Source organism: Rhinolophus hipposideros, assembly GCF_964194185.1.
Source record: "Rhinolophus hipposideros genome assembly, chromosome: X".
In the NCBI taxonomy this organism is placed as follows: Eukaryota; Metazoa; Chordata; class Mammalia; order Chiroptera; family Rhinolophidae; genus Rhinolophus; species Rhinolophus hipposideros.
Window position 1 is genome coordinate 86,301,009 of NC_138046.1, and position 24,554 is coordinate 86,325,562.

General features: G+C 40.1%; 2 protein-coding genes across 8 annotated transcripts in view; one reads left to right on the forward strand and one right to left on the reverse strand.

The window, feature by feature from the left end:
* Positions 1-3,061: 3,061 nt before the first annotated feature.
* Positions 3,062-9,582, reverse strand: NUDT11 (nudix hydrolase 11). 2 transcript variants are annotated; one of them, XM_081043650.1, is made up of 3 exons: positions 9,446-9,582; positions 8,622-9,181; positions 3,062-4,762 (listed from the first exon to the last, which is right to left on the reverse strand). In XM_081043650.1, coding segments are annotated over exons 2-3 (495 nt in total). In that variant the 5' UTR covers positions 9,116-9,181; positions 9,446-9,582; the 3' UTR covers positions 3,062-4,761. The 2 variants fall into 2 exon arrangements, with proteins under 2 accessions (XP_080899776.1, XP_080899775.1); XM_081043649.1 differs by lacking the exon at positions 9,446-9,582 and having other exon boundaries at positions 8,622-9,335.
* The window catches only part of LOC308495436 (uncharacterized protein), a gene marked incomplete at its 5' end in the record, with an annotated part of 111,069 nt that continues 95,766 nt past the window's right edge, over positions 9,252-24,554 (forward strand). For 2 of the 6 annotated variants that reach the window (XM_081043645.1, XM_081043646.1), the window contains 3 exons: positions 9,252-9,498; positions 9,968-10,063; positions 10,494-10,572. In XM_081043645.1, coding sequence (XP_080899771.1) covers positions 9,252-9,498; positions 9,968-10,063; positions 10,494-10,572 — 422 coding nt within the window. Of the gene's footprint in view, positions 9,499-9,967; positions 10,064-10,493; positions 10,573-15,159; positions 15,241-18,822; positions 19,349-24,554 lie in introns of those variants that run through there. The other 4 variants (XM_081043647.1, XM_081043648.1, XM_081043643.1 and 1 more) reach the window with 4 other exon arrangements.

Genomic DNA, 24,554 nt, shown 5'->3' on the forward strand with positions numbered 1-24,554 from the left:
CTATCATGGTCAACACCCTAGTTCAGGTCACTAGCATTTCTCACCTAGATTATTACCATATCTATTACAATCTTCTCTCCCTTTTCAAACAATTTTCCACTCTTCAGACCAAGTGATGTTATGTCTCCTCTCCTCAAATTCCCGAATGAGTCATGTCAGACCCTCTATAACCTGGCTTTTTCTTACCCTGTTGGCTTCATCTCTAGAAGATTCCTTTCCTCTCTACACCCTCAGACTATGTCCTAGACATAATGAGCAAGCTCCTATCTGGCTTCCATTACCTCACACCTGCTCTTCCCTCTTCCCTCTGGAACACCCTCCTACTACTCCTCTTGGCTGAGTCTTAGTCATCCATCAGGTGCCAAGTTACATGTCATATCCTCTGAGAATCTCCTCCCTTCCGCAATAAACTAGGTTAGTTCCCCCTATTATGTGCTGGCAGAGCCCAATCTCCACTATCATAAAAAAACACTTAGTACATTTTGTTGAGATTTCTTATTTTATTATGTCTCCCCAATACACTGAGAGCTCCATGAAGACAGCTGCCATGTCTCATTTCCTTAATCCACATATCCCTAGATGTAACAGAATTCTTGGCCTAAAAGTTCTGAATAGCTTTATCACGGCTAAAGCTCAATTATGAGGATGGAGATAATAGATAAATGCAAGCACTTTCTTATTTATCTACCAGGTTAAAACTAGATGAAAAAAAAAAAACAGCTTAAAGAACTCAAAATTATTGATTAGAGCATAATAGAGGATCTTTCTTCATATATAAAACGTATTAAGTTTAATTCATGATTAGAGAAAGGTAATTTGTAAATAGACTTGGACAGCAGTGTGTTCTTGGGTAGCAGAGTATTCCTGGGAAAGTTTTCCTCACTCTAAATCAAATAAATCCAGGACTGGGCTAATTTCTAAAATGACTACTAGAGAGTGTGATGCCATCATTGGGTCTATCTACTAAGAGTTGACTTTGCAGTCTATGTCTTTGTAACACCCAAGAATGAGGTCTAAATATGACTTGATAGACAAAAGGAAAAGAGATTCGATCACAATCCTGTTGAGTCCTCTACATACTCAGCACTGACCTCAAAGAAGTCTAAACTTCCAGAGGTCCTAGCCTGCTTCTTCACTATGCTGCGTAGGCTTCTTGGAACATGGAGGGTTAACATGTTCACTATCTCGAAAAAAGGTGGAGCACTGCACTATAAGATATTGCCAGTCCTGTTCTTCATCGTCTTAATAGAGCATGAGCTTTCAGTAATACAAGAGCTATTCAGTAATATAAAACTGAATTTCTATCCCCAATCCATCACATTCTAACCTGTTGATCCATTCCATTCATTTCAGGTTCACATCTTGAATCCTCGGATATTAAGTTTGAGACACTTAGAATACTGTTAGGCGATTGAGTTGCAGGAGCAGCTTTCCCTTCACTTTGTCCTTGACTGAATTTACAAACTGAAGTTTTGGTAGTGATGGGGAATGGGGGCCGGAGGGACTTCCCTAGGCCACTTGGAGTCAGGCCATGTTAGGGAACTAGTCTAACAATGAAACCTAGAAAATATCTGATTTGTGGGGTACCATGTTTCCCTGAAAAAAGACCTAGCCGGACAATCAGCTCTAATGCGTCTTTTGGAGCAAAACTTAATATAAGACCCAGTATTATATTATATAGTACATTGTATTATATATTATATTAAGACCTGGGCTTATAGTAAAATAAGACCAGGTCTTGTATTAATTTTTGCTCAAAAAGACACATTAGAGCTGATTGTCTGGCTAGGTCTTATTTTTGGGGAAACATGGTAGTTATAAATTGTGTTCTTTGTATACATGTGCTTCACATGATCTGGTAAAATTCAGTAAAACTCCATTAAAACTTATGGCCTGGTCTCCGGTGTGTTGTAGGAAATTAGGGAAAATGAAAGCATATTGTGGGATAAATAGGTAGAAATGGGAAAACAGAATTCCATTCCCCAAATCCAGAGGTGTAGCCTCCACAGGGGTTTCCCAGTTGAAAACCACTGTGCCTAAAAGAACAGCAGCAACCTCATGAGGGCCAGAGGCTGCAGAGAGGTAGTGATATGGTAGCTTGCTGAGGCTCCAGAGGACAGTGAACTTTCTGGAAAACAATGTAGTAGCAGGCCTACTTTTAGCCAATATATCGCAATCGTGTGATTTATTAAAGGGGCACCCCCTCTGAATTGATGCCACTACCATCCCTGCCACCAGCCTCAGTGTTTGGTGAGTAGAAAGTTTGTATGGGAATTGGGATACAAACAAAAACGAAACAAAACCAGGCCAATTCCACCCCGCATCAGGACTTGGTGAGTAGAGCTTGGTCTGGATTTCAGACCCACGTTTTGTGCCATGCCTGCTGCACTTATGCAGGACAGAAGTATCCCAATTAGGCTCTGAGCATTACTAAAAAATTCTGAGGAACAGCAAAGTGCCTGTGTGGTGTGTGCCTAACAATAAAGGGGGGTATGGGTTTTTGGAAATATTCTGGTGGAAGGGGCTTAACTATGCCATTCATTTTTTGGTTACACATATTTAGACTGAAAATCTACATACACGTGTATCTTTTTCAAACTTGGTTATTCTGGGTAGGGGAATTACCTGTTATTTTTGATTCAGTTACTTTTGGGGTAATTTTCCAAGTTTTCTGAAATTGAGATGAATTAATTTTGTAATCAGGAAAAATTTAATGTTTTGATGTTTTTTAAAGATAAATTGTAGAATGAGGAGTGTTGTGTGTCTCATCTGGAACCTAAGCTTATGTCCACCATTGGGGTTCAAAGTGTTCTGGTCATGTTTGGCATGTGGATAGGGCTAAAAGCCTTTTTCATGTGGAACTGGGAGAACTCCAAGGAAAGAATTCACACTAATCTAAACATATTTGCACACTAAGTCTGCAAATATGTTTAGCTCAGGAACAAAACCTAGATTTTGAAGGGGACGAGTCTGTTTAGGCTGTGGATTTATCCTAGCCTTTCTTACTTAGGTCTTAAGGATACAGGGGGGACTGCAAGTAAATGCTGAAGAAGTTTTTTTACAATTTTTATTATGGAAATTCTCAAACATATACAAAAGTATAGAGAATAGTATAACGAATTCCCAAATACCCACCATACAGCTTCAACAATTATCAATTTATTGCCAATCTTGTTTCATCTATACGCTCACCTATCCCACCCTCAGATTTTGAATCAAATACCAGTAGCATATCATTTATCTGTAAAATTTACATACATTTCACTGAAAGATACGGATTTTTTAAAAAACATAACCACAGTACCATTTCACACCTAAAAAATACCCAATAGATTGGGGAGATGTTTTTATTTAAAATTCTGCAAGGATTGGGGGAACAGTCAATACATTTCACTGGTACCATAAGGAAGGATGTAACACTAAAATGGGGCACTTCCCCTCCTCCATGTCATTCCTTTATAAAAGCCACTTTGGGGCCTTTGTAGGGAGCTGGGGAAAAGTGCTGACATCATAAACCCCCAGGCAAAACTCCACAAAATTTCCTCTAAACATCTTTGTCTTTTTCTTAAAGTTGTTCTCCCTGAGGCAGCTGACCCAAGTCCTCTTTCTAAATCCTGCATTTTCTGTTCATCCTTCACAGAAGTTCCCCCTCCCCATGCCTTTTCCAAGTAACAACATTTAGCTATCTATCTCTCAGTTCTCACTCTCACATGCAGAAACCAGGTGGGATGAGGAGTTAGCTGAGTGTATTGGAAAAGGGGATGAAAACTATGGCTGACTGAATCAGTAAGAGATACAAAAGAAACCTAGGCAAACTAAGAGACATAATTAACTTTGGAAACTGCCTACACTGCAGTCTTTATTGGCTCTGGTATCAAATAATACAGTATACTGAATCAGTAAAATGAGAAAACAATGTTTTCTTCAAAGAGACGTTAAGATTACATGAAAGAAGTGGTTAGGGCATTGCAAAAACATTAAATTTATTATTTGTGTATCATTTTAAAATTTTTATAAAAACTCACAATGTTATCTTGTATTCATTGTATTTACTTTTATAGTTTTATATAGCAAGTGATTTTCTTGAATAAAATTTTCAGCAAATTAACAATAGTACAAAAACACTGAAGTCGGTACACAAAGGACTGATTCTACAAAATGTTGCCCTAAGTGATGGAGTAATCTTAAAACTGTGTTAGCCACTGTGTGGTATTGCAGAAATATGAGCAATAATTCTTGTCCTTGAACATCTTACAAGTGCTTTGAAAAGTTACTGAAACACCTGATATAGAAAAGCCATACAAACGGTGCTTAGACAGCATATACTCTAGTAGCGCCAGAGTGGAAAGGGAACGTTTTTGCCACATCGTGATGACAAAACATGAATTAAATCAAAGAACCTTCAGTGATGCCAACCAAATTTCAAGTAGTCTCAGATGTGGAATATACGAAGAGTAAGGAAACATGGTCCTTGGTCTCAAGGATATCATAGTCTAATGGAGAAGGCAGACACATCAAAAAAGCACAACAAAAGGCTATAGGTGCTGAACTAAGAGTCTGTTCAAGTACAACAGTACAACAACCAGGGCAAGAGGAGTCAGTGAAACAGACAGGGATGGGCTGTCCCAAGATGAAGGAGGAAACCCAGATGAGCTATCTCCGAGGAAACCTGGGAGCGTTCACCTGTACTTGACAATTCCATTGCTCGATGGTTCACATTAATGATTCTTTCAAAGCAATCCTGAACATCTTTGCTGTTCATCTGGAAAAACAACCCAACATATGATTAGCAGGCACTAATTTAACAATTCCTCCAATCAACAAATGTGCAAAGGGCCTATCATCTGCATCACTCACTTCACATTTGGAAAGCCTTCAAAGAGTTACCTAATGCAGATACAACGTGAGTCTGGATAAGCAGCTGAGGGAGTTACAGGTCAATATGTATGAATTATGAAACAAAAAAAGTGAGGAAACGAGTGATACTAGTTTTGCAAAAAGGCCATCTAAGACAAAAACTCCTAAATTCCATGATCTGGATGCTTATGGAAATAATTCAGGTTGGTTCCCACCTATCAAAGACTTTGCATTTAGTGGCCAAACAGCCATGCAAATAGGCAAGTTCAGTAAAATGTAAGAACCATGACACACACAGAAGAGAGTGTCTTAACCCAGGTGGTCAGGAAAGGCTTCTCATAGAAGTTTATGAAGTACCTATTTTTATTATCTCCAATTTTATATTTTAAAAAATGGAGCAGCCGATAGGTAACTTGGCTGAAGTTACGCAGTGAGCAAGAACTGGAACCAGTTTTCACGCCTAGGTCTGACTTCAAAGACCCAATTTAGTTTCTGTCACATCAAACTCTCTCATAAAAATGTCATGTTTTACTTCAGTCACCATAGTGGGCTTTCTACTTTTCATAGTGCTGTTTGCCCATAAACATTTAAAATCTGCTAAATATGGTATTAACAGTTTATCAGGAGACAAGTACCATGAAAATATTGATAAAACTCTGTGTTTGGTGGCTCCCACACATGGGATGCCTAGAAGTAAAAGCTCTGTACAAATATACATCATTTATTTGTGTGTGCATGTATGCACATACACACACAATTTCTTGAAAAAATTTATACATTATAGACACAGCACCAATTATTTCCAGTATATCTATGTATCTATATTAACTTCTAAAGTTTTCTAAAACATTAAAATATTTGACCAGCTGAAAATGTTTATAAAACATGCAGAAAATAAATTGCTGATTCATGTCTGCAAACCTGAATCATTTGTGGAGAGTTCTCTTTTTATTTTTTTATCCAGGGGAGGGCTGAATAACCAAACAATGTACAAGTGACTTTTTAACATTCTTAGAAGGAAAAAAAAATCCTAAATGTACATCAATCTTTGGAGTGCTGAGGTGGTACAAATTTTCCATATACTACCTCTGCTCACAGGTCTTAGCCTGAGACTCTTGGTCTTGAAGTGAAAAAAAAAATCTCCTTAGAGTTTTAAAATATTCTGACTAGGTTGGGTTCCAGAGAATATTCCACAAAAACTACTTAAATGAACCTGACGGTCAGTCCTGAAAAACAGTGCAACTTATTCTAAATGTTTCTGGCAAAAAAAGAAAAAAAGAAAAGACAAAAGAAAAAACACAATGTATTTATAGGCTAATAATTCTTAATAATGGATCAGTATGAATACTGTACATTTTTGCCTTTATCAGATATGTAAGAACCAAATTCAGATGATTCATTATTACCTCTATGAATAACAAATACAGGTTAAGCCTCCAAAGTATTTGTGAACAGCATTTCAAGTGGAGTTTTATTTAAAAAATTATCTATAAAATAAGAATCCAGTACATCTGTTATGTTAACGTTCATGTAGAATTTAAGAATCTTCTTGAATAACTAGGTTAGCAGGGGAAAAACATGTTTGGGTCTATCTGAGATTGTATGAATAGTAAAAGTCAATTTAAGTGAAATTGAAAATATGGGTCCAAATATGTATTTGATACATTATACTTAAGAGAAAAACAGAAAAACCCTCAATAACCATATTTGATCAAACTATATAATTCAGATAATGAAACTGTCATTGGTTTTGAAAACCCACTTTATTTTTAGTTTACTTTCATAGCATTAGTATGGAAAATGTCTTATGAACTAAAACTTATACTTTATCTGTACTTAAATAAGTAATAAGATTTGTTTTCAAAATAGTGGCCCCAAATTTCTTTACAAAGTGCAACGAAGCCAATTTTTTAGCAGTAATTATAGAAAAATGTTAATAGTTCGTAGAATTACAATGCAAACCAAATGGAGAAAAATTGAGTATTTTGAAGTATAAAACAAAAAGCACACAATGGAGCAGCACATGAGTATATCATCTAAAATTCAATATATAAAGTTCAAAAACATAACTATTCTATGGTCTTAAAAGATGGGAGGGCAGAGTACAGATTAAGAGGAGGAATACAATGGGCTTTTGAGTTACAGGCAACATTAATTTCTTGATCTGGATTCTGGTTACATGTATGTGTTAACTATGTCAAAATTCATTAAGCTATACAGTTAAGATGTATGCATTGTTCTGTACGTATGTTGCACAACAGTAAGATATTAATTTTTTAACACGGGGTAACTCTTAAAATTTTAGGAGGAACTGTTTAAAAACAGGTTACTTTGAGGAGGAACAAAACATTTTAAATGACCATTATTTTCTGTTCATTATTTACTAGAATATTTTAAAAGTGTTTAAGTGTTATACATGGAATGACCTTTACCCTCTTCACAAAGTATGTTTTTCCTCTACCAAACCGATGATATGGCTGGGGGAATAAAGGAGAGTCCTAAGCAATTGAGATGGGATTCCTGATTTTAAGCAAGTATCAAGGTAAATGTATGGTTTTTTAATTTGGCTCTCCCAAAAAGATTGTCCTGTGGGACAAAACATACAGCCTCAATCCTTAAGACAGATTGTTTAGGTGTCCTAACACGTTGAAAGTCTTTAACAGTTGAGTATCAAGAAAGGAACCTCACTCAGTTGGGATGTAATCACCATATAGATCCCATTCCTGTGGCAACTGTCAGTCACGAAGTTTAAATGGAATGCCACTAAATTCAAATATGCGGAATAACTTCCTTTCAAAAACTAGTTTATTTTGAGAGAACCATGGTAGTTCTAGGGGCCTGAGAAAGGGGCAATGAGAGCTGCAAGGACAGCATGCTACATCATACTCTATGAATACAGTTTTCATGATAAGATATATATGGCTAACAATACCTTCGTGAGAAATACGTACTCTGAGAGTAATATTTTGTTAAACTACATTTGGTTTATATATGGAATGGCCATTTCAAGTGGGCAGTGAAAAATTACCAGTTGTGAACAATTTTTGCGTATCAAATTATTTACATATGAATAAAAAATTTCTGAAAAGGGCAAATTACATCACATTTCTGGAGACAAAATTATGGTCGAGTGCGGTTAGAGCACAAAATGTCAAATTTCTTCGATCATTTTTTTAAATTCAAAACTGATCGTTTTAAACCAATTCCCACCAAAGAACTTGCTGACAAGGGCTAACGCCGTGAATGAGATAACAACGGAAACAAAATTAATGAAAGATGCCACATAACCAAGGTGATCAGAATTTAAAGGCCTTCACTACAAACCACAAAACTGGTACCAAAAATGCGCACACAAGCGCGCGCTCACACACACACACACACGTGTGAAATGTAAAAAAAAAACAAAAAACAAAAAAACCCCAAAACCAACCAACCACAGAGCACACACACACACACACACCCCCAAGGGCTGGGTGAGCAGTTAAGGCACCTTAAAAGAACAACGCATGTGGCTTCGGCTTTCCGAACTGCGTTAAATAGCGCTACCAAGAAGCGGTTTTCAAAGCATCTGAAAAACGTGCAAATTGTCCGAAAACACTGCCTCGCAACTGAGGCAGTTTGCAAGCGTGATTCAGGGGTCTGCCAAGGAAACAAAAGGAGCCTCCCTCCCCCGGGGAGCCCGCACATGTCACCAGAGGTGCGCGGGCACTAGGTGTTGTAGGGCAGGCGGAAAGCAGAGAGGTCTGTGCAGGAGCGGTACATACTAGGGGTCGCTCCCCGGCACGGACAGGGCCACGGAGTTTCCACTGGTGGCGGAACCGTCCAGCTTTAGTTTCTCCAGGTATTCGGCATGCACGGGCTTGTGGCACTGGAGGACCTTGATCGCATCTTCGACTTTGAACCACTCTCGCTTCCTCCCAATGCTCACCGAATCTTCCCAATCCTCTAGAATCTCAGTGACAGTCAGGACGTACACGTACGTTCTGTGCTTGCGATCTTGGTTCTGCTCGAAGACGCCCAGGAGCCGGCCTAACTTCCCCTTGACTCCCGCCTCCTCGAACACCTCTCGGACCGCCGCGCTGCCCGGCTCCTCCTCGGGCTCCAAGCCCCCGCCCGGCACGATCCAGCGGTCCGGGTACCGGCTGCTACTCACTAACAGCACCTCGTCCTCCCGCTCGCTCCGGAAGCACAGGCACGCCGCCCGCTTCTTGAAGCCCTCGGGGTCGTAGGTCCGCGTCTGGTTGGGCTTGCACTTCATCCTTCAGGCCGCCTGCTCCCGCGCTCGCTTCTGCTCGGGTCGCCGCCGCAGCCGCCGGCCGAGGTGCTGCGGAGAGAAAGGGGGCAGGGAAAGAGAAGCGAGCGCCTCAGCCCGCGAGCCCGGCGCCTAAGAGAAGATGGGGCGGGGGCGGGGCGGGGGCGGGGGCGGCCGGCGAGGACGTCAGTCAGTCCGCCCCTCCGCCCCTCCGCGGCGGGGGTCGCGAGTGCAGACGCCTGACTGGAGGAGGTGGAGGCACTGCCGCCGCCGCCGCTGCCGCCGCCGCCGCCGCCGCCGCCGCCGCCCGGGACTGCTGGTCTACACGCAGCCCACCCGCGGCTCCCGCGCGCGTCGCCTTCTCAGCGGCCGGAGCAGGGTAGAGGGAGGTGAGGCGCCATCGCGTGCGCGTTCGCGTTCCCTTTCCACGTGCGCGTTCCCGTTGGAGGGCGAGGGGCGGGGGCGGGGGCGGGGGCGGGGGTCGGGGTCTCGCGGCTCCTGCTGCGCGGGCGCCTGGGGCCCACCGCGCAGGCGCCCGGCAGCTCTCCGGCTCGGAATCTCCTTCACGTGGAGTTAAATTCCCCGCATTGTGACTTGGGCCGGGACTTTTCCACGTGTACCTTGAAACTGAACGTGGCTGTGGTGCCGCGGGGCGTTTCCTCACCGCCCACCAGGTTCAGGAGACAGACGCAGTCGTTCTCCACACAGTAGGTTCAAGTGCATCTTCATCACCCATGATGAATGGTGCCGGCTTATTCATAACGAGGTCCCGATCTGTCCAAAGCATCCTCGGTATTCTTGGATCAGTCTTACCTAATCTTTGCTGAGTCATACCATGCAGTTTTATTTCTTCAACAGGTTTTTCATCTAGCCAGACATCTTTGGCACAGCCCATACACTTTTCTTCAACCCCTGTTGACATCTTACCCGCCCCCTTCCTCAGTTTCCTCATCGGTAAGCTCCTCACCTAAATGCATTTAAGTCATATTCACCCATCATCTGGAGAAACACCCCAAGTAGTGCCTTATTAAATCTCAAGAATCTCCACTCTTCTCTCTCTCATGGAAGAGTGCTGGTTGGGGTTTTGGAAAACACTACTATGGAAATCCCTTCATATTCTACATTTTGATTTTCAGAAGTCTCCTGGTGTGGGACGGCAACAAGGCCATTTGGTGTTCTCTGTCCTCTCTGTTTGGTCATCCTGTCCTCTAGGCCACGAAGTGGCCCCCAACAGGCAAAAATTCAGCAACCTAAAGCCTTCCCTCTCCTTTTAAATGTTTTTTATTGTTTCCTTCCTCTAACAGTAGCCTGATGGAGAAGACTTCTGATGTGCCCTAACTTTGCCAAATTGCAACTGAGGCATCTTTCTCTCTCTAACCAACAGACTGCTGGCATCAGGCAAAGAAGATCACAAAAACTCTTCCAATGAAATATTCCTTCATCAAGCAGAAATTGACTAAAATGTAAGTGGAAAGTAGTTATGAAACATAAAGTCCAGTTGTTAAAGAACAAGTTAGTTCAGCTTCCCAGGGTCTTCTCCACTCCATGTATACCCAAAATAGCTCATAAAAATGATCCTGTTCCCAGGGGCTACACACATGCAGTGTCTAGAGCATAATGTGATAAAAATGTATGGGTCGTATATGAAGGACATGATAAGATGGAGACATAAAGGGGATGACTTCAACCAATAAAGGCACCACTGCTCCTGACCATATTTTAGCAATCTGTGGATGAGCAAGAACATGTGAAGGAATGCAATACCTCATGACTAAAAACACATAGATTTTAGCAGGCTGTTATTCCTCAGTGTGTCCATACTCACAAACACAAGCGATGATAAACCACTAGGATAAAATCCATTACAATCAGAATCTAGACAGATATACCTATATCACCAATATCATTAAATATTGTGTTAGATGTTCTTTCCAGTGTAATGGGATTGTAAAGAGAAAAAAAAGTGTGATTTTGGTAAAAAAAAGACAAAATAGTAATTATTTACAGGTATGAATATATTCTTGGGAAGCACCTAAGAAACGATATAAAAAAATAAATTCCTTTAAATGGCAGAGTGAAATATTAGTATTTAAAATACCAAGAGCTTTCATGTATTCCAGCAATACTCATACAGAAAATGGAATGGGGAAATCATGACATTCACAGCAGAAATATCAAACTACCCCAAAATAAAGTATACCAAGGGATCCCCAAAAATATGGTTAGGGCATTGTAGTAGAAAATGATAACCTTGTACTCAGTTTTGTAAGATGATTTCAATACATCAAAAGGAAGTCTAGCAAAGCTGGGAGATGGGGCTGATGTTTGGGGGCAGTCTTCGTGTACATTGGACCCAGGCCCCAGCCATGTCACAAGTCTAGTTCACAATTACCAGGTACTATCTCTTTGTCTCACCACTAGGGCCATTTTCTAGCCTATTCCATCATTTCCACATCAGATTATGCCTGTGCAATATGCCTCTGCTGGGGGCATGTTTATTGGAAGGGAGAGGAATAGCAACATTATAATATGGAATATGGTATGGGCTAGATTCCTACTGGCAAAGAAATGCACAGTGTGTTTCTAAATAAAGAGACCCACAACTTACATGTTTAGTTCAATGCCAAGGAAAATTTGAAGTTAGTTTCCTCCCCCACCCCAGTATTTCATAAAATAATTTTATCGTTCACCTAGTCTAATAGTAGCAGAAGACAGTTACCACTTTTTCTAGAGAAGAGTCAGAATTGTTTTTCAGAGACTAGAATTCCACTGCCTGGTTTGTCTGTAGTTAAGTATTTCTCCAGTGATGAAGAAGGTGATTTGGTGAACCATTGTAACAGTTGCCTGTCACAGTAACAACTGCAATTTGTTCACGCTTGCCTGTATCTCCTCCCACATTGTCCATGGCCTTGGAGATGGAACTTTGTCCAGTGGGACAATGGCAAGTGTGAAGCAAGCAGAGAATTAAAAAGTGCTTGCACGCTGGGGTTTCCCTCTCTTGCTGCTCTTCAAACAAGATGACAACAATGTGAAGAAGCCCGGGCTTGGTGGATGATGAGAAGCCCATGGCCCATGTATCCCCTTCACCCCAGCTGACAGTGAACCGATTGTCACTAAATTTTGGGGTGGTTTGTTATGCATCAAAAGCTATGTGACACAGCAATTAATTGCCATCCATGAAAATCCAACCAAAAATAAAGAGAGACAAAATATTTTTCACAGTAGAAATTTCACCTCTGCTTGAAGAGGTTGACATTGAACTTTGCCTGGAGTCAGTAGGAAAGGGAGGTTACGAAATGTAATCCTTGCTGCGTACAGTGTATGTGCCAGGCCCTGTGTTGAGCCCTGTATCCTATTTAACTGACAGCCTATTAAATCTTAAGGAGGCAGTTACTATTTCCATTTCATAGACGAGAAGGCTTAGAGTGGAGTTTGTATTTGAATTAAAGTCTTCTTGTCTCGATAGCCTGTGCCCTCGCAATGTCACCATGTCTTGTCCAAAGGATTCATCAAGAGCTATGGTTTTTTGTGGCATTTGTTGATAATGGTCAGAGTTGACTTTTTAGGTAAGGTGTTGATTTGCTAAGAGTCACTCAGTTCAGAGAAATGTATCTTCCATCTCGATGTTCACTTGCACAATAGTGAAAAGAACACCTGAGTGCCTGTATCATTCCCATCAGTGAACTGTGTCACCTTGACATGTTACTCAACAACTTGAAGTCCAATTTCCCCCGACAAGCATCAAATGGAATTAAGTGATAGAGAAAAGAAGATAGTCTATTTTGTCTTCGTTGTCAGCATGGATTTCGGTTTTGGTGGTATGTTTTATTTTACATACTTAGTATTTATTTACCAGCAAACTTGGAAAATGAGTATCAAAATGCCTCGTAAGCAGATTAAGAAACAGGCTGAGATGTGTTTAAGTAAGTAAGGCAGTAAGCGATGGAGCTGAGATTCACACTTTGGTCTGCCTGACTCCAAAGGTCATCCTCTCCCATTCACTGTGACAAATTTCACGTATGTTGAGAGTTGCTGAGATGCACAGCACATGCCATTGCTTTGGTACACACTTCCTCCTTTCTCATGTTTTCCTGCCTGGAAGATCCAGGCACCCAGGAGAACATAGCTTCTATGTAATATTCTAAAGCTGAGAGGATCTGCTCTGAGACCAACGAGACTGGGATAAAGTTTCTGCATTTTTTTCTGAGTTAGGAAGGAGCAGGCTGATTGGAAAGGGACAGCAACCTTAGCAGCATCGTCATGGGAAGTTGGCTGAATGAAAGAGTATGGTGGAAATTATGTGGATCACAGAAGATAGTTATTATAGTACCTGTTAATTGTGTATTATACATTAAAATGCAATATGAGTGCACATAGGCAGCTCCATATGTATGGTTTCACTTGGGAAGGTTTGATGGGTTGTGTCCTTCAGGTCATTCTCTACGTGTTCCTAAATTCTTTGTCTTCCTGTACATTGGACACTGTTTCTCCCTCAGGCACAGAAGTAGCTTCGTAGTGGGTCTGTATTAGGTAATTCAGTAAAAAAAAACACTACTCAAAGACAAAGTGATTGAATTAAAAATACCTCCCTATTTTTTCTCTTTGATTAATCGATGACACTTGGGATGAATACAGGACTTCTAATTTTGTGATATTTTTGAGTAATGGCACGGATGTGCAGTCAAGGGTTTGAACACAAAGTTGGATGGATGTCAAGTCCAGGTGAATGTTTCCACTCTCTCAAAAAGGCAGCACTTCCTGAGTCCTCTTGCTGTTTTGGTCACTACCTCTCGTTCCCTGACTGCGGTGTCTTCCTTTTCCCTGATGCCGTCCCCTGTACAGACTTCTGATTCTGCACCTAAACCCGTTCTAGTGCTTCTCTGTTTGTGCATCAGAGTCAAATGTTAAACCCTCACACAGCTCTTCAAGGTCCTACAAGACCTGGGTCCTGTTTCCTCTTTGACTTTACCCCTTCCACCTTCCCCTTCAACCACTCATCTCCAGTTTTCCGGATCATGTCAGCCCGACTCCCTCTTTAGGACCTTTGCTCTAACTCACCCTTTGCCTGGAATGTTCTTTACCCATACCGGCCTGGCTAACTTCCTCCCTCCCATGAAGGCCTTGTACAGTTTTCACCTCCTCAAAGAGCCCTACCCAGGCCACCATACTTCATGTTGCTAAGTGCACTCATCTTTTCTACCCCCACTCACTTTCCTGATCCCCTTTACTTTGGCCTAAATTATGTCTTTTTTACACCACTATGACCTAACTATGTTACTTACTTCTTTGTTATGTGTGTGGCTTATCTCTTGCTCCTCCATAGCTCCTGCTGGAATACTGGCTACCTGTTCTTAGGGATCTTTGTCTCTTGCTCACTGGTATATCTCAAGCAGCCCAGGACTTTGCTGAGCAAACACTGTAGTCGTCCAAGCAATATCTGTTGATGTGATGGACGTGTCTGTCTCTCCCACTACACTGGGACACCCTTGAGGACAGGGTCCTTGTTTCCTTGGTCTGTCAACCCACATCCAGGACACTTTCTGATACAGCTGGAAAGGCACCGCCGAATATTCGTTGAATGAGTGAATGAATGAATGAATGAATGAATCTTTTGAAAGTGACACTAATAGGGAAAACATTCTGTTTCCAATTGCAGTTATTTTAGTAGGTGTCGTCTGTGTCACACCATGCATGTATCAGCTGCCGTGAAAACTATGCTAGTGAGCTGGGAGACATTTGAGGGCCAGAAGTCTGACTCACTTTCTGTGGACATAAAAGTTGAGATTAATTTTAACTAATAGTACATAATGGTGGGCACTTCATTGATCTTCTTACATTTAATCCTAATAAAAACCCTTCAAAGGAAATATTTCCATTTTCCTAAGGGAGAAGATTGAGATCAAGACCTTTATGTAAACTGCCAGGATCTGACAGGTAGTAGGTAGCCACATGAGGTGGAAACTTAGGGCACCTTGACCATAGCACCCCTTACGGACTGCGGTGTCCTCAGGAGTCCTGTCTGACTCCCAGCTCTTTTGTCATTGATACAGCTTTGCAACATTTTCATCCCATCTCCTGACATTTTAGAAGCTCTTCGTCCCAGAGATCTCTCCCAGCTCCTTTGGACAAAGGTTGGTATATTCAACATTTCTGCTGTGGCAGATGAAAGATGACTATTTAGAGTCCTTGTGAAGGACAGAAATAATTGTTATTTGCAAGTCTTTTGTGACTTTTGATGATTGTGGATCCTGACGAGAGTCCTTTGTTGCAGAGCTAGTTTCCTTGTGTGAGAATACTGTTCTTGGCAGGACGCCCTTCCCTTCCACCAAGATACCAAAGCAGCCTAGGAGGAAAGATACTTTGCTTATCAAGACACTGTGCACCCACAGGCCGGGGCACCACGAGTCCCAGTCCCTCAGAGGCAAAACAGGTTTCTCGGGGTCACCACACTGTTGCACAGATTTCACAGGCTCTTTAGATGAAGAAAATAGGGCACATAAAAGGTATGTTTGGTATCAGAAAAGGGGGTCAAGAAAATGGCTGCATTTCCCCCTTTCACAGTAAGATTTCAGGTACCCCAAAGAAAATCAGCCTGTTCTGGAAAGATGCACCATTAGTGAGCACCAAGGTAGAGCGACCGTGAGCATGGCTTTCGAGCTGGCCTCATTCTCTGGAATTCACGATTGATAGGAAAATAGCTTTTCCTTTTCTTTTTTTCCATCTTCTTCTAGGTTATTTATTTCAAGGAAAGTTTGAAAGTCAGGGGTTTTGCTAGCAGTCTTCTCAAACTACATTATTATGTCTCCTAGGATAGGACGTCAATTAGACTCTCAGTTTCTAAACTTCACTTCAACTTTGATCTAACACTTTTACTACCAGCCTACATCTCAGAGGAAGCATCCTTGACTCATTGCTCTGAGTGAACTTTCTGATGCATGCAATTCTCAAAATTTTTGTGATGGAGTCCTGTTTTTTTCTTAACTACAATATTAGAAGAGAATAAAAAATCTGTGAGGACTTACTATGTAAGAGGTATTTTATGTGTTTCATTGGTAACTTTAGTAAAATCCCTGGAAAAAAATAGTAGTATTACAATTTCACAAGTGAGGAAACTAGAACTCAGGAGGATAGGTAACTTTCCCCAGATCACACCACTAGGAAGTGGCAGAGCTGGGATTTAGAAGAACTGCTGTCATGGCTCATTGCCTGCATTGGTCAACATACCCACCTAAAAAAATTTTGGAAAAAAAAATTGTGTTTTTTGAAGATCACCAATGTAAAATTTAAAATTCCATTCCATTACTCTGTCATCATTCTTAGAGTTTTACTATGACAAATAATCTTTTTGCTTTCATAAAATATTAAGTTTATAGTAACATTATGGTTAGGGGTGTCAAGTATGGAAAGGCATAGTCAGGTTTTGCAGTCAAAATTCACCCCTTTGCAAATCAAATTCATCCTTTTGCAGATCAAATTTTCCCACAAAAATGTTTTATTAATCTTTGTAATAAAAATAATTCCAATGTTAAGTTATTGTTAAAATTAAACGTTTTATTGCATATATTTAATAATAAACAAAATACTTATTTAACATCAGAAATACTTATTTACTTACATGTAGCTTCATTTATAGCTGTCCTCCTGCTGGTGTTTGTGGTAATTTCATATACATATTCATAAAATAATTATGACAATCTGTAGGAGTAATAGTTCCAAGGGAATGATTAATAACATCTAACTAAATGTTCATGATTTGATGGATCAGCCAAAATATTTCTTGCGCAGAACTTAATTTTTGAGAAAACTTCCTCAGTGGGGTTCATTGCAGAGTATGGTGGTAGAAATAATAAAGTGTGTCTTGTGTGCCCAATGAGATCATGTACTTCCTGGGTTTTGGGGAGGCTTACATTGTATAAAAAAACCACGCTTCCTCCAGATTATCTTCATCCAATTTCTGCAATAATCTCTGAAGAAATTCGTGAAAAATATTTGAAGTAACCGTTGAATGTGCAATTACTTCATGCCACACTGTTCCCTGAATGTTTTTTGCTACAATTAGAGGAACATTTTGTCCTCTAAATGTTGGCACGGTCACAGGAGCTGGTGTATTAACTTTCGATCGCACCTTCGTTTTTCAAAAATTAAGTTCTGTGCAAGAAATATTTTGGCTGATCTATCAAACTATGAACATTTACTAGATGTTATTAATCATTCCGTTACAACTATTACTCCTACAGATTGTCATAATTATTTTATGACTATGTATATGAAATTACCATGAGCAGCAGCAGGAGAACTGTTATAAATGAAGCTACATATAAGTAAATAAGTATTTCTGATGTTAAATAAGTAGTTTATGTTTATTATTAAATACATGGCAATAAATGTTTAATTTTAACAATAAGTTACCATTGGAATTATTTTTATTACAAAGATTAAGTAAACATGTTTGTGGAAAAATTTGGTCTGCAAAAGGGTGAATTTGATTCGCAAAAGGGTGAATTTGCCATGCAAACCCTGTACATGACTGAGTTCTGGGAATTGTTTTAAGCCGTATTGTGTGTTGAAAAGTATGTGCTTTGTAGAGGTACATGGACAAATGAACCGATTTCTAGTCCTCCAACACCTCCTAGCTTCTAGAAGGGTTTGCATGGCACCTGATACTCAGAAACCACGTGTATAGTGGCTATATAGAAAACATCTACTGTACTACCTCTGGGTTGGAAGTGGGTGTTCTTGCTGTCAATGTTTCTGTGTGAAGTAAATGAATTCAGCAAACCTCCTGCAATACCTACCGTGGTTCCTATAGTGTGCGTCATACAGGATACGCAAACAGCAAATAAAACAAGGTCCCAGTCCTTCAGTATTTCATAAGACAACAAACAGAAGGAAAGAAATGTAATTTCTGAATTAGAAGTCTCCACAGGGTACATTTGTGGTACCAGAGCGGAAAAGTGGAAGAGGAGACAAAGAATAGGACGGAGAAAGAATAGAAGCACTGGGCACAGGAGTCAGATCAGGGGAACTGAGTCCTTGAGAGTTTTCACATGCATGGCTGTACCTGAAAATTCCGTTGTTTGGGGGCTCTCACACTTGACTCCATATTCCTGAATACTTATGATTTTCACCAAAACAACTCGTCGAACTACCAGTCTTATATGAATTAATTCCTCCAGCTAATTTTTAAAATGAATTTTGTGCATCAGTCATTTTGTCTTTGCAAAGCCTAGGGAAATTTCAAAAGTTCTCCCACTGTGAGGACTTTTCAGGTACAGAGAGATTATTAGAAAGGCCAACAATGCACAGGTACTAGAAGCTACTGAATATAGGGAGCTGTGATGAAAGTCAGAAACTCTGTGTTCCTCGCACTGTGGGAGGCTCTCTGGTTACAGGGATCATGCAAGGTGATCTGGCTGCTTAGTAAAGAAAACCAAACAGGCAGATCCTAACCCCAGTGGTCTGTAAAGATTTGTCAAAATTGTCTATCAAGGGGTTGTTTTACACACACGCACCCACACCCGCATGCATAATTAATAAATTAGACTTCTAGAATGCAGCTAGGATCACAGAGTGTTGGAGCCAGTCTGTCTGACTCTAAAGCCTCAAAGAATGTCTGTGACATCAGACCCTTTTGCCTAATAATTTACTTCAGTTTAATTCAGAGCTACTACCTACAATTCCCCTGACTGTGCCTGTCTGCTGTTGCCCCACAGGAGAACCCTGGAACTGAATGTTCTGCCTTATCTAAAGGGCATGGACACAATGGGCAGCTGCAGCATCCAAGCCCTTCCCAGTGACTATGGCACCCAGCGTAAGAAAGTATCCTCATTGTTGCTGTCACACTTGAAGCTGTCTGTTCATGCCTCCATAGTGCAACTGAGCTCCACTCCACAAAAGTTAGAAATAAGCACTGTGCTTTTGGCATGCTTATTTACTTTGCACCTCAGAGCTACACGTGGTTATGGCTGGGCCAGAAATCGTTCCTCATCCTCTTCAGTAGGTTGTTGGATAGTACAGAGAATTACCTTATCCACAACAGATTCATACACTAATAACGTAAATGTTAGTTTTCTGTTGCTGTGTAGGAAATTGTCGGAAATTGCCACAAATTTGATCACTTAAACCAACACATATTTATTATTTCACAGTTTCATGGCTCAGATGTGTGTCATGGATCAAATGAGTTCTCTGCTTAGAGTCTCACAAGGCTGTAATCAAGGCGTCACCTGGGCTGGGGTCTTACCTGGAGGCTCTGGGGTGGTGGTGGGGGGGACTACCTCCCAGCTCATTCAGGTGATTGGCAGATTCAGCTCCTGTGGTGGCAGGACTGACCCCACATCCTTGCGGATGTCGTCAGGGACCGATGTCAGATTCTAGAGGCTGCCTGTATCTTGTCATGTGGTTACCTCTATCTCAAGCAATGTTGTGTCAAGTCCTTCTTCTGCTTCAAATTTCTCTTCTGCTGCTAGCTGGAGAAAACCGTGTGCTTTTCAGTGGCTCCTGTGATTAGATTAGCTCTTTTGGATAATCCAGGATAATCTCCCTATTTTAAGGCCAACAGTTTAGTAACCTTAATTACAATTGTAAAATCCCTTTAGCCATGTAACCTAACACACATATGCGTGTGATAACTCATCCTAAGTCCTGAGACTGGTGGAAAAATGTCAGGAGGCCTCTTTTAGAATTGTGCCTACCATAACTTTTAATAATCATCAGTTAACTATTTATGAAAACCCTATTTTGTGATCCTGATCGTGTGTATTTCTGTGAGCATACTGCCCAGTTTTTATTGAGTTACATCACGTCATCGTGTAGTTTTGCTTCAACAAAGGGCCTGTGCCTTCCCGAATGTATTACAGTCAGGGTTCTCCAGAGGAACAGAACGACTAGGGTATCTAGAGAGAGCGAAAAGACCGAAAGATATTGTTTTATAAGGAATTGGCTCACATGATTATGCAGGCTGAAAAGTTCCAAGCTCTGCCATCAGCAAGCTGGAGAACGAGGAATGCCGATGGTGTACTTCCAGTTTAAAAGCTGCTGGGATCGAGTCTGAAGAAGATCCAATTTTTCAGTTCAAGTCCAAAGGCAAGAAAAGGCCAATGTCCTGCCTCATGCAGTTAGGCAGGAGAGGTTCCCTCCTGATTAAGGGAAGGTCAGCTTTTGTGTTGTATTCACATCTTCAGGGGATTGAATATGGGGCACCCACATTCGAGAGGGCAATCTATTTTACTTAGTCTGCAGATTCCAATGTTGATCTCATCAGCAACTTCCTCACAGACGAAAAATAGCAATAATATTTGACCTAATACCTGGGCACCCTGGGACCCAGTCAATACATAAAATTACAAATTACACCAAGCATATTGACACAGTCCATAAATTAACATTTATTTTAAAATTCCTATTGTATCTTTGCTAAATGCTCTATTTCCCTGTTTTCTTACCTATGATATGGAGCTCTGAATAATTTCACTTTTATACTTGCATGTAACGAATGACCTTTAAGGTTATATGTGTGAAAAGGTAAAACAGATCAGCAAGCAGTTTACATTCTTTGCTGCAAAGGGGAATTTTGCACCATGTGGCATGCAGATTTAATAGCACCTAATATTTATGAAATATTTACCACATTTAGCAAGTCCTTTTGTAGTCTGTTTAAATGGTTTACCTCATTTGGTTAGCAAAACACCTTGAGATATGTGTCGTGATTACCTCCATTTTCATATGAAGAAACAAGCAGAGAAATTATTTTGTCCAAGACAACAGCTTTGAATGAGAAGCCCAGGACTGGAATCTATGGTTTTAGAATCAGTGTTCCTAACTAAGCAGTGTGACCATATAATTTATCCAAACCAGTTCATATCATTTATAATCCAGACCAGAATGAAAGAGAGTAGGGGAAGACTGGACATCTTTCATAGAAACACTGTTAATGAATGCCATGAACTTAATATCACCCAATACGTCCATCTTACAGTAGGTAATGCTTTGACAATGGGACCAGATATACTGTCACTTGAAAGAGACTTCTCTTCACCACATAGAAGTTGGATGGGCATGAAAAGTATTTTCTTTCATTACTGACCAACCAACTTGTTCTAACTGATACCTTCTTCATGTAGCCATTTTAATACCTTTATTCAAATCTTGGTGTTTCTCTGAACTGGGACCTTCCTATTCTCTTTGTTGGTTTCAGTTTTGTAATAATATATGCATGTGTAAAATACATATAGAGAGATTAACAATGAACACTTATAAAGTGAAAACTTGTTCACCACCACGCAAAACAATGGCATCAAATATTAAAACAGCAGAGCCCACGATGCCCCCTTCTCTAACCATAACTGTACCTCCTCAATAGAGATACGGACCATCCTGATCATTGTTTAGAATCACTTCCTCGCTGCACATTATGGCTTTACCAGCTACCATATTTCCCCGAAAATAAGACCTAGCTGGACAGTCAGCTCTAATGCGTCTTTTGGAACAAAAATTATTATAAGACCCGGTCTTATTTTACTATAATATAAGACCAGGTATAGTATAATATAATGTAATATAATACCGTGTCTTTATTAATTTTTGCTCCAAAAGACTTATTAGAGCTGATTGTCCGGCTAAGTCTTAGTTTCGGGGAAACAGGGTATGTAAACAACACTAAACTATTTAGTTCAGTTTTGTCTTTAACTTCGTGGCATTACATCTTTGCTTTCAGTTTTCAGTGTACACTTAGAAAACCGCCTTATTCAACTGGTTTCTAGAGGCTCCTTGAAATGTTTAAAGGCACTCCCTCCTCCCAGATTAAAGAGACCAACTCTCTTCCTGAGTAGGTACTTGGGTACCTACTGAGTGCTTAGATACCGGGGTATGCATGAGAGCTAAATGGTGTTCTCCACCTTCAGTGATAGTTGGGAAGATGATGCTTAATGATCGTGTACACTGGTAGAACTGAAGACAGCTCAGGTTAGCAAGGCATGGGTTTTGCAGTGCCATACTCCATGTGTCAACTTACTGGCTTTGTGATTTGAGGCAAGTCTATGTCTTTGAGCCTGTGTATTTACTTCAAAAATAGAGATAAATTAAAAACCTACTCCCCAGGGTTGTTGTATTTGGAACTTTGGAACTTTGTAGCCTCTCAATAAGTGATAGATATCGCTACTGTGATACACTGACCGTGCTAGTCAGAAGGGTGAACAATAATTCACTTCTCCCTGAACAATGTAGATGGCATGATGCACAAGTCTAGTGACTTTAGTACATTCTAGATGTTAATGTGAGGATTGGTTTGGCTTCAGGAACACACTTAAGCAGCTAAATGGAGCAGTAAGAGGCTAGATAATATGATCAGAAATGTTGGGATTAATAATTATCGTCAGGATGGAAGCTACCTTTTACTGAGCACTGTATGCCCCCACAAGCACATGTAGTCTGACTCCTGGCAGGCACCTCAGTGACACGGTTAGACCTGAGTACTGGGGACCACAAATGTCTAGGTTAATGATGTACTTTACAGACTTTAAAAATAATCAAAAACATCAGAGAGCCTTAATTTTTAATGAGTATTTCCTATGTCTGAGATAATCTCATGTAATTCTTACCATGGCTCTAGGAGTTAGGAAGGTTCAATGATTATCCCTACGTACAGCTCAAAAACCTTGAATTCAGAGATTAATTTTTCTGTGATGACACAGCCAATAAATGAAGGAGCCAGGAATTTATCCCAGTCAGTACCCAGGACCCACATTACTTTTTGTTGGGGAGATACTTTTACTTTAGCAATAATTTCAAATTTACATAAAAGTTGCAAGAATAGTACAAGGAACACCTGTTTATACTTCACCCAAATACCACTATTGTTAACATTTTACGTATTTGTTGTCTCTCTTCCTCTGTCTCTCTCTCCCTCTCATTCCTTCCTCCTTCCCTCTTTCTTTTTCCTCTTAATACATACACCACACACACATGAAAATACATATAAGTTTTTTTCTAAGCCATTTGAGAGTAAGCTGCAGACATGTCCTTTTTCCCCTAAATAATGTAGTGTACCTTCCTGAGAACAATGACATCCGCTTGCATGAGCATAGTACAATTATCAAAATCAGGAAATTAACATTAATACAGTACTATTGTGTATCTCATTTACAGACCTCATTCAAGTGTGACCAATTAACAATGTCATTCATGAGAAATTTTGTAATTTTCTGTCCTATCTATTCCAATATCATGCATTATATTTAGTTATTATTTCACTCTAGTCTTCTTTAGTCTGGAACAAGTCCTCCAGTTTATTATCTTTCATGATCATAACAGCTTTGAAAAGCATGGGTCATTCACTAGACTGTCTCTCAGTTTGGGTTTGCCTGATTTTCTATCCTCATGTGAGATTCAGGTTATAGCTTTTTTTTTTTTTTTTTTTTTTTTTTTTTTTTGCGAGGAATACCTCAAAGGTGATATACATCCTTCTCAGTGCATTATAGCAGTTGGCATAAGATATTTATTTATTCTGTAATTGGTGATGTTTACTTCACCACTTGGTTGAGGTTGTATTCACCAGGCTACTCCAATGTAAAGTTAATATTTTCCTGTAGTTCACTTAAATATTTTGTGGGGTGATAGACTATGGGTATATCCTGTTCTATCATCCATTGATGAATTTTGCATTAAATCATTAATGTGCGATGGTTGAAAATTTATGTGTGTCTAGCACCATCATTTTCCCGTTTACTAGTTGGAGTTAGCCTATAGTAAAGACCTTTTCTCTCACACTTATTTATTAATTAGCAATGTCTCCATTTATATCAGTATAGGCTCATGGATACACACACACACACACACACACACGTTAGCCCATTATCATCATGATTTATTTTGATGTTAAAACTTGCCCAGATTTGGTCAGTGGAATCCCTTTGAATATTGATTCTGTATCCTTTTGATATGTCCCCATTTTCTTTGAACACATTTTTGGTGCAGGAAGATGTTTCTGGCTCCTTTTGTACTTTCCCTGTTCTAACCCTAGAATCAACCGTTTTCTCAAGGATCACTTGTGTCTTTTAGTGTAGAACGGTATTTAGTGTTGAGTCTGTGCTTTTCACCACCATTCTCTACAGTGGTATGACTTTGCAATCTCCTGTATTTGCCTTAACTTCAGTTACACAATACGTGGAATTGGCATAAAAGTAGTGTTTTTGTCATAGGTATCTTGTAAGATTTAAATGCAGTACTGAAGTCATTTAGGAAAGTGCTTGGCAGATAATTATTTTTTTTTTAAATGGGACAATTTCTGAATGAGTATAACAATGGATTATAACCCAGTGAGTAAAATGAGAATCTGTAAGTCCTTTTGAAATCAAGTGGTAGCGATTTTATCATAATTATTGTTACTATCAAATACCTCTGATTGTCAATAAGACCCACCTCTGGGAAACCTGAGGATTACAACATT

Bases quoted from the DNA above. Each gene is read 5' to 3' on its own strand.
- NUDT11 (XM_081043650.1), bottom strand. From the start codon at position 9,115: ATGAAGTGCAAGCCCAACCAGACGCGGACCTACGACCCCGAGGGCTTC.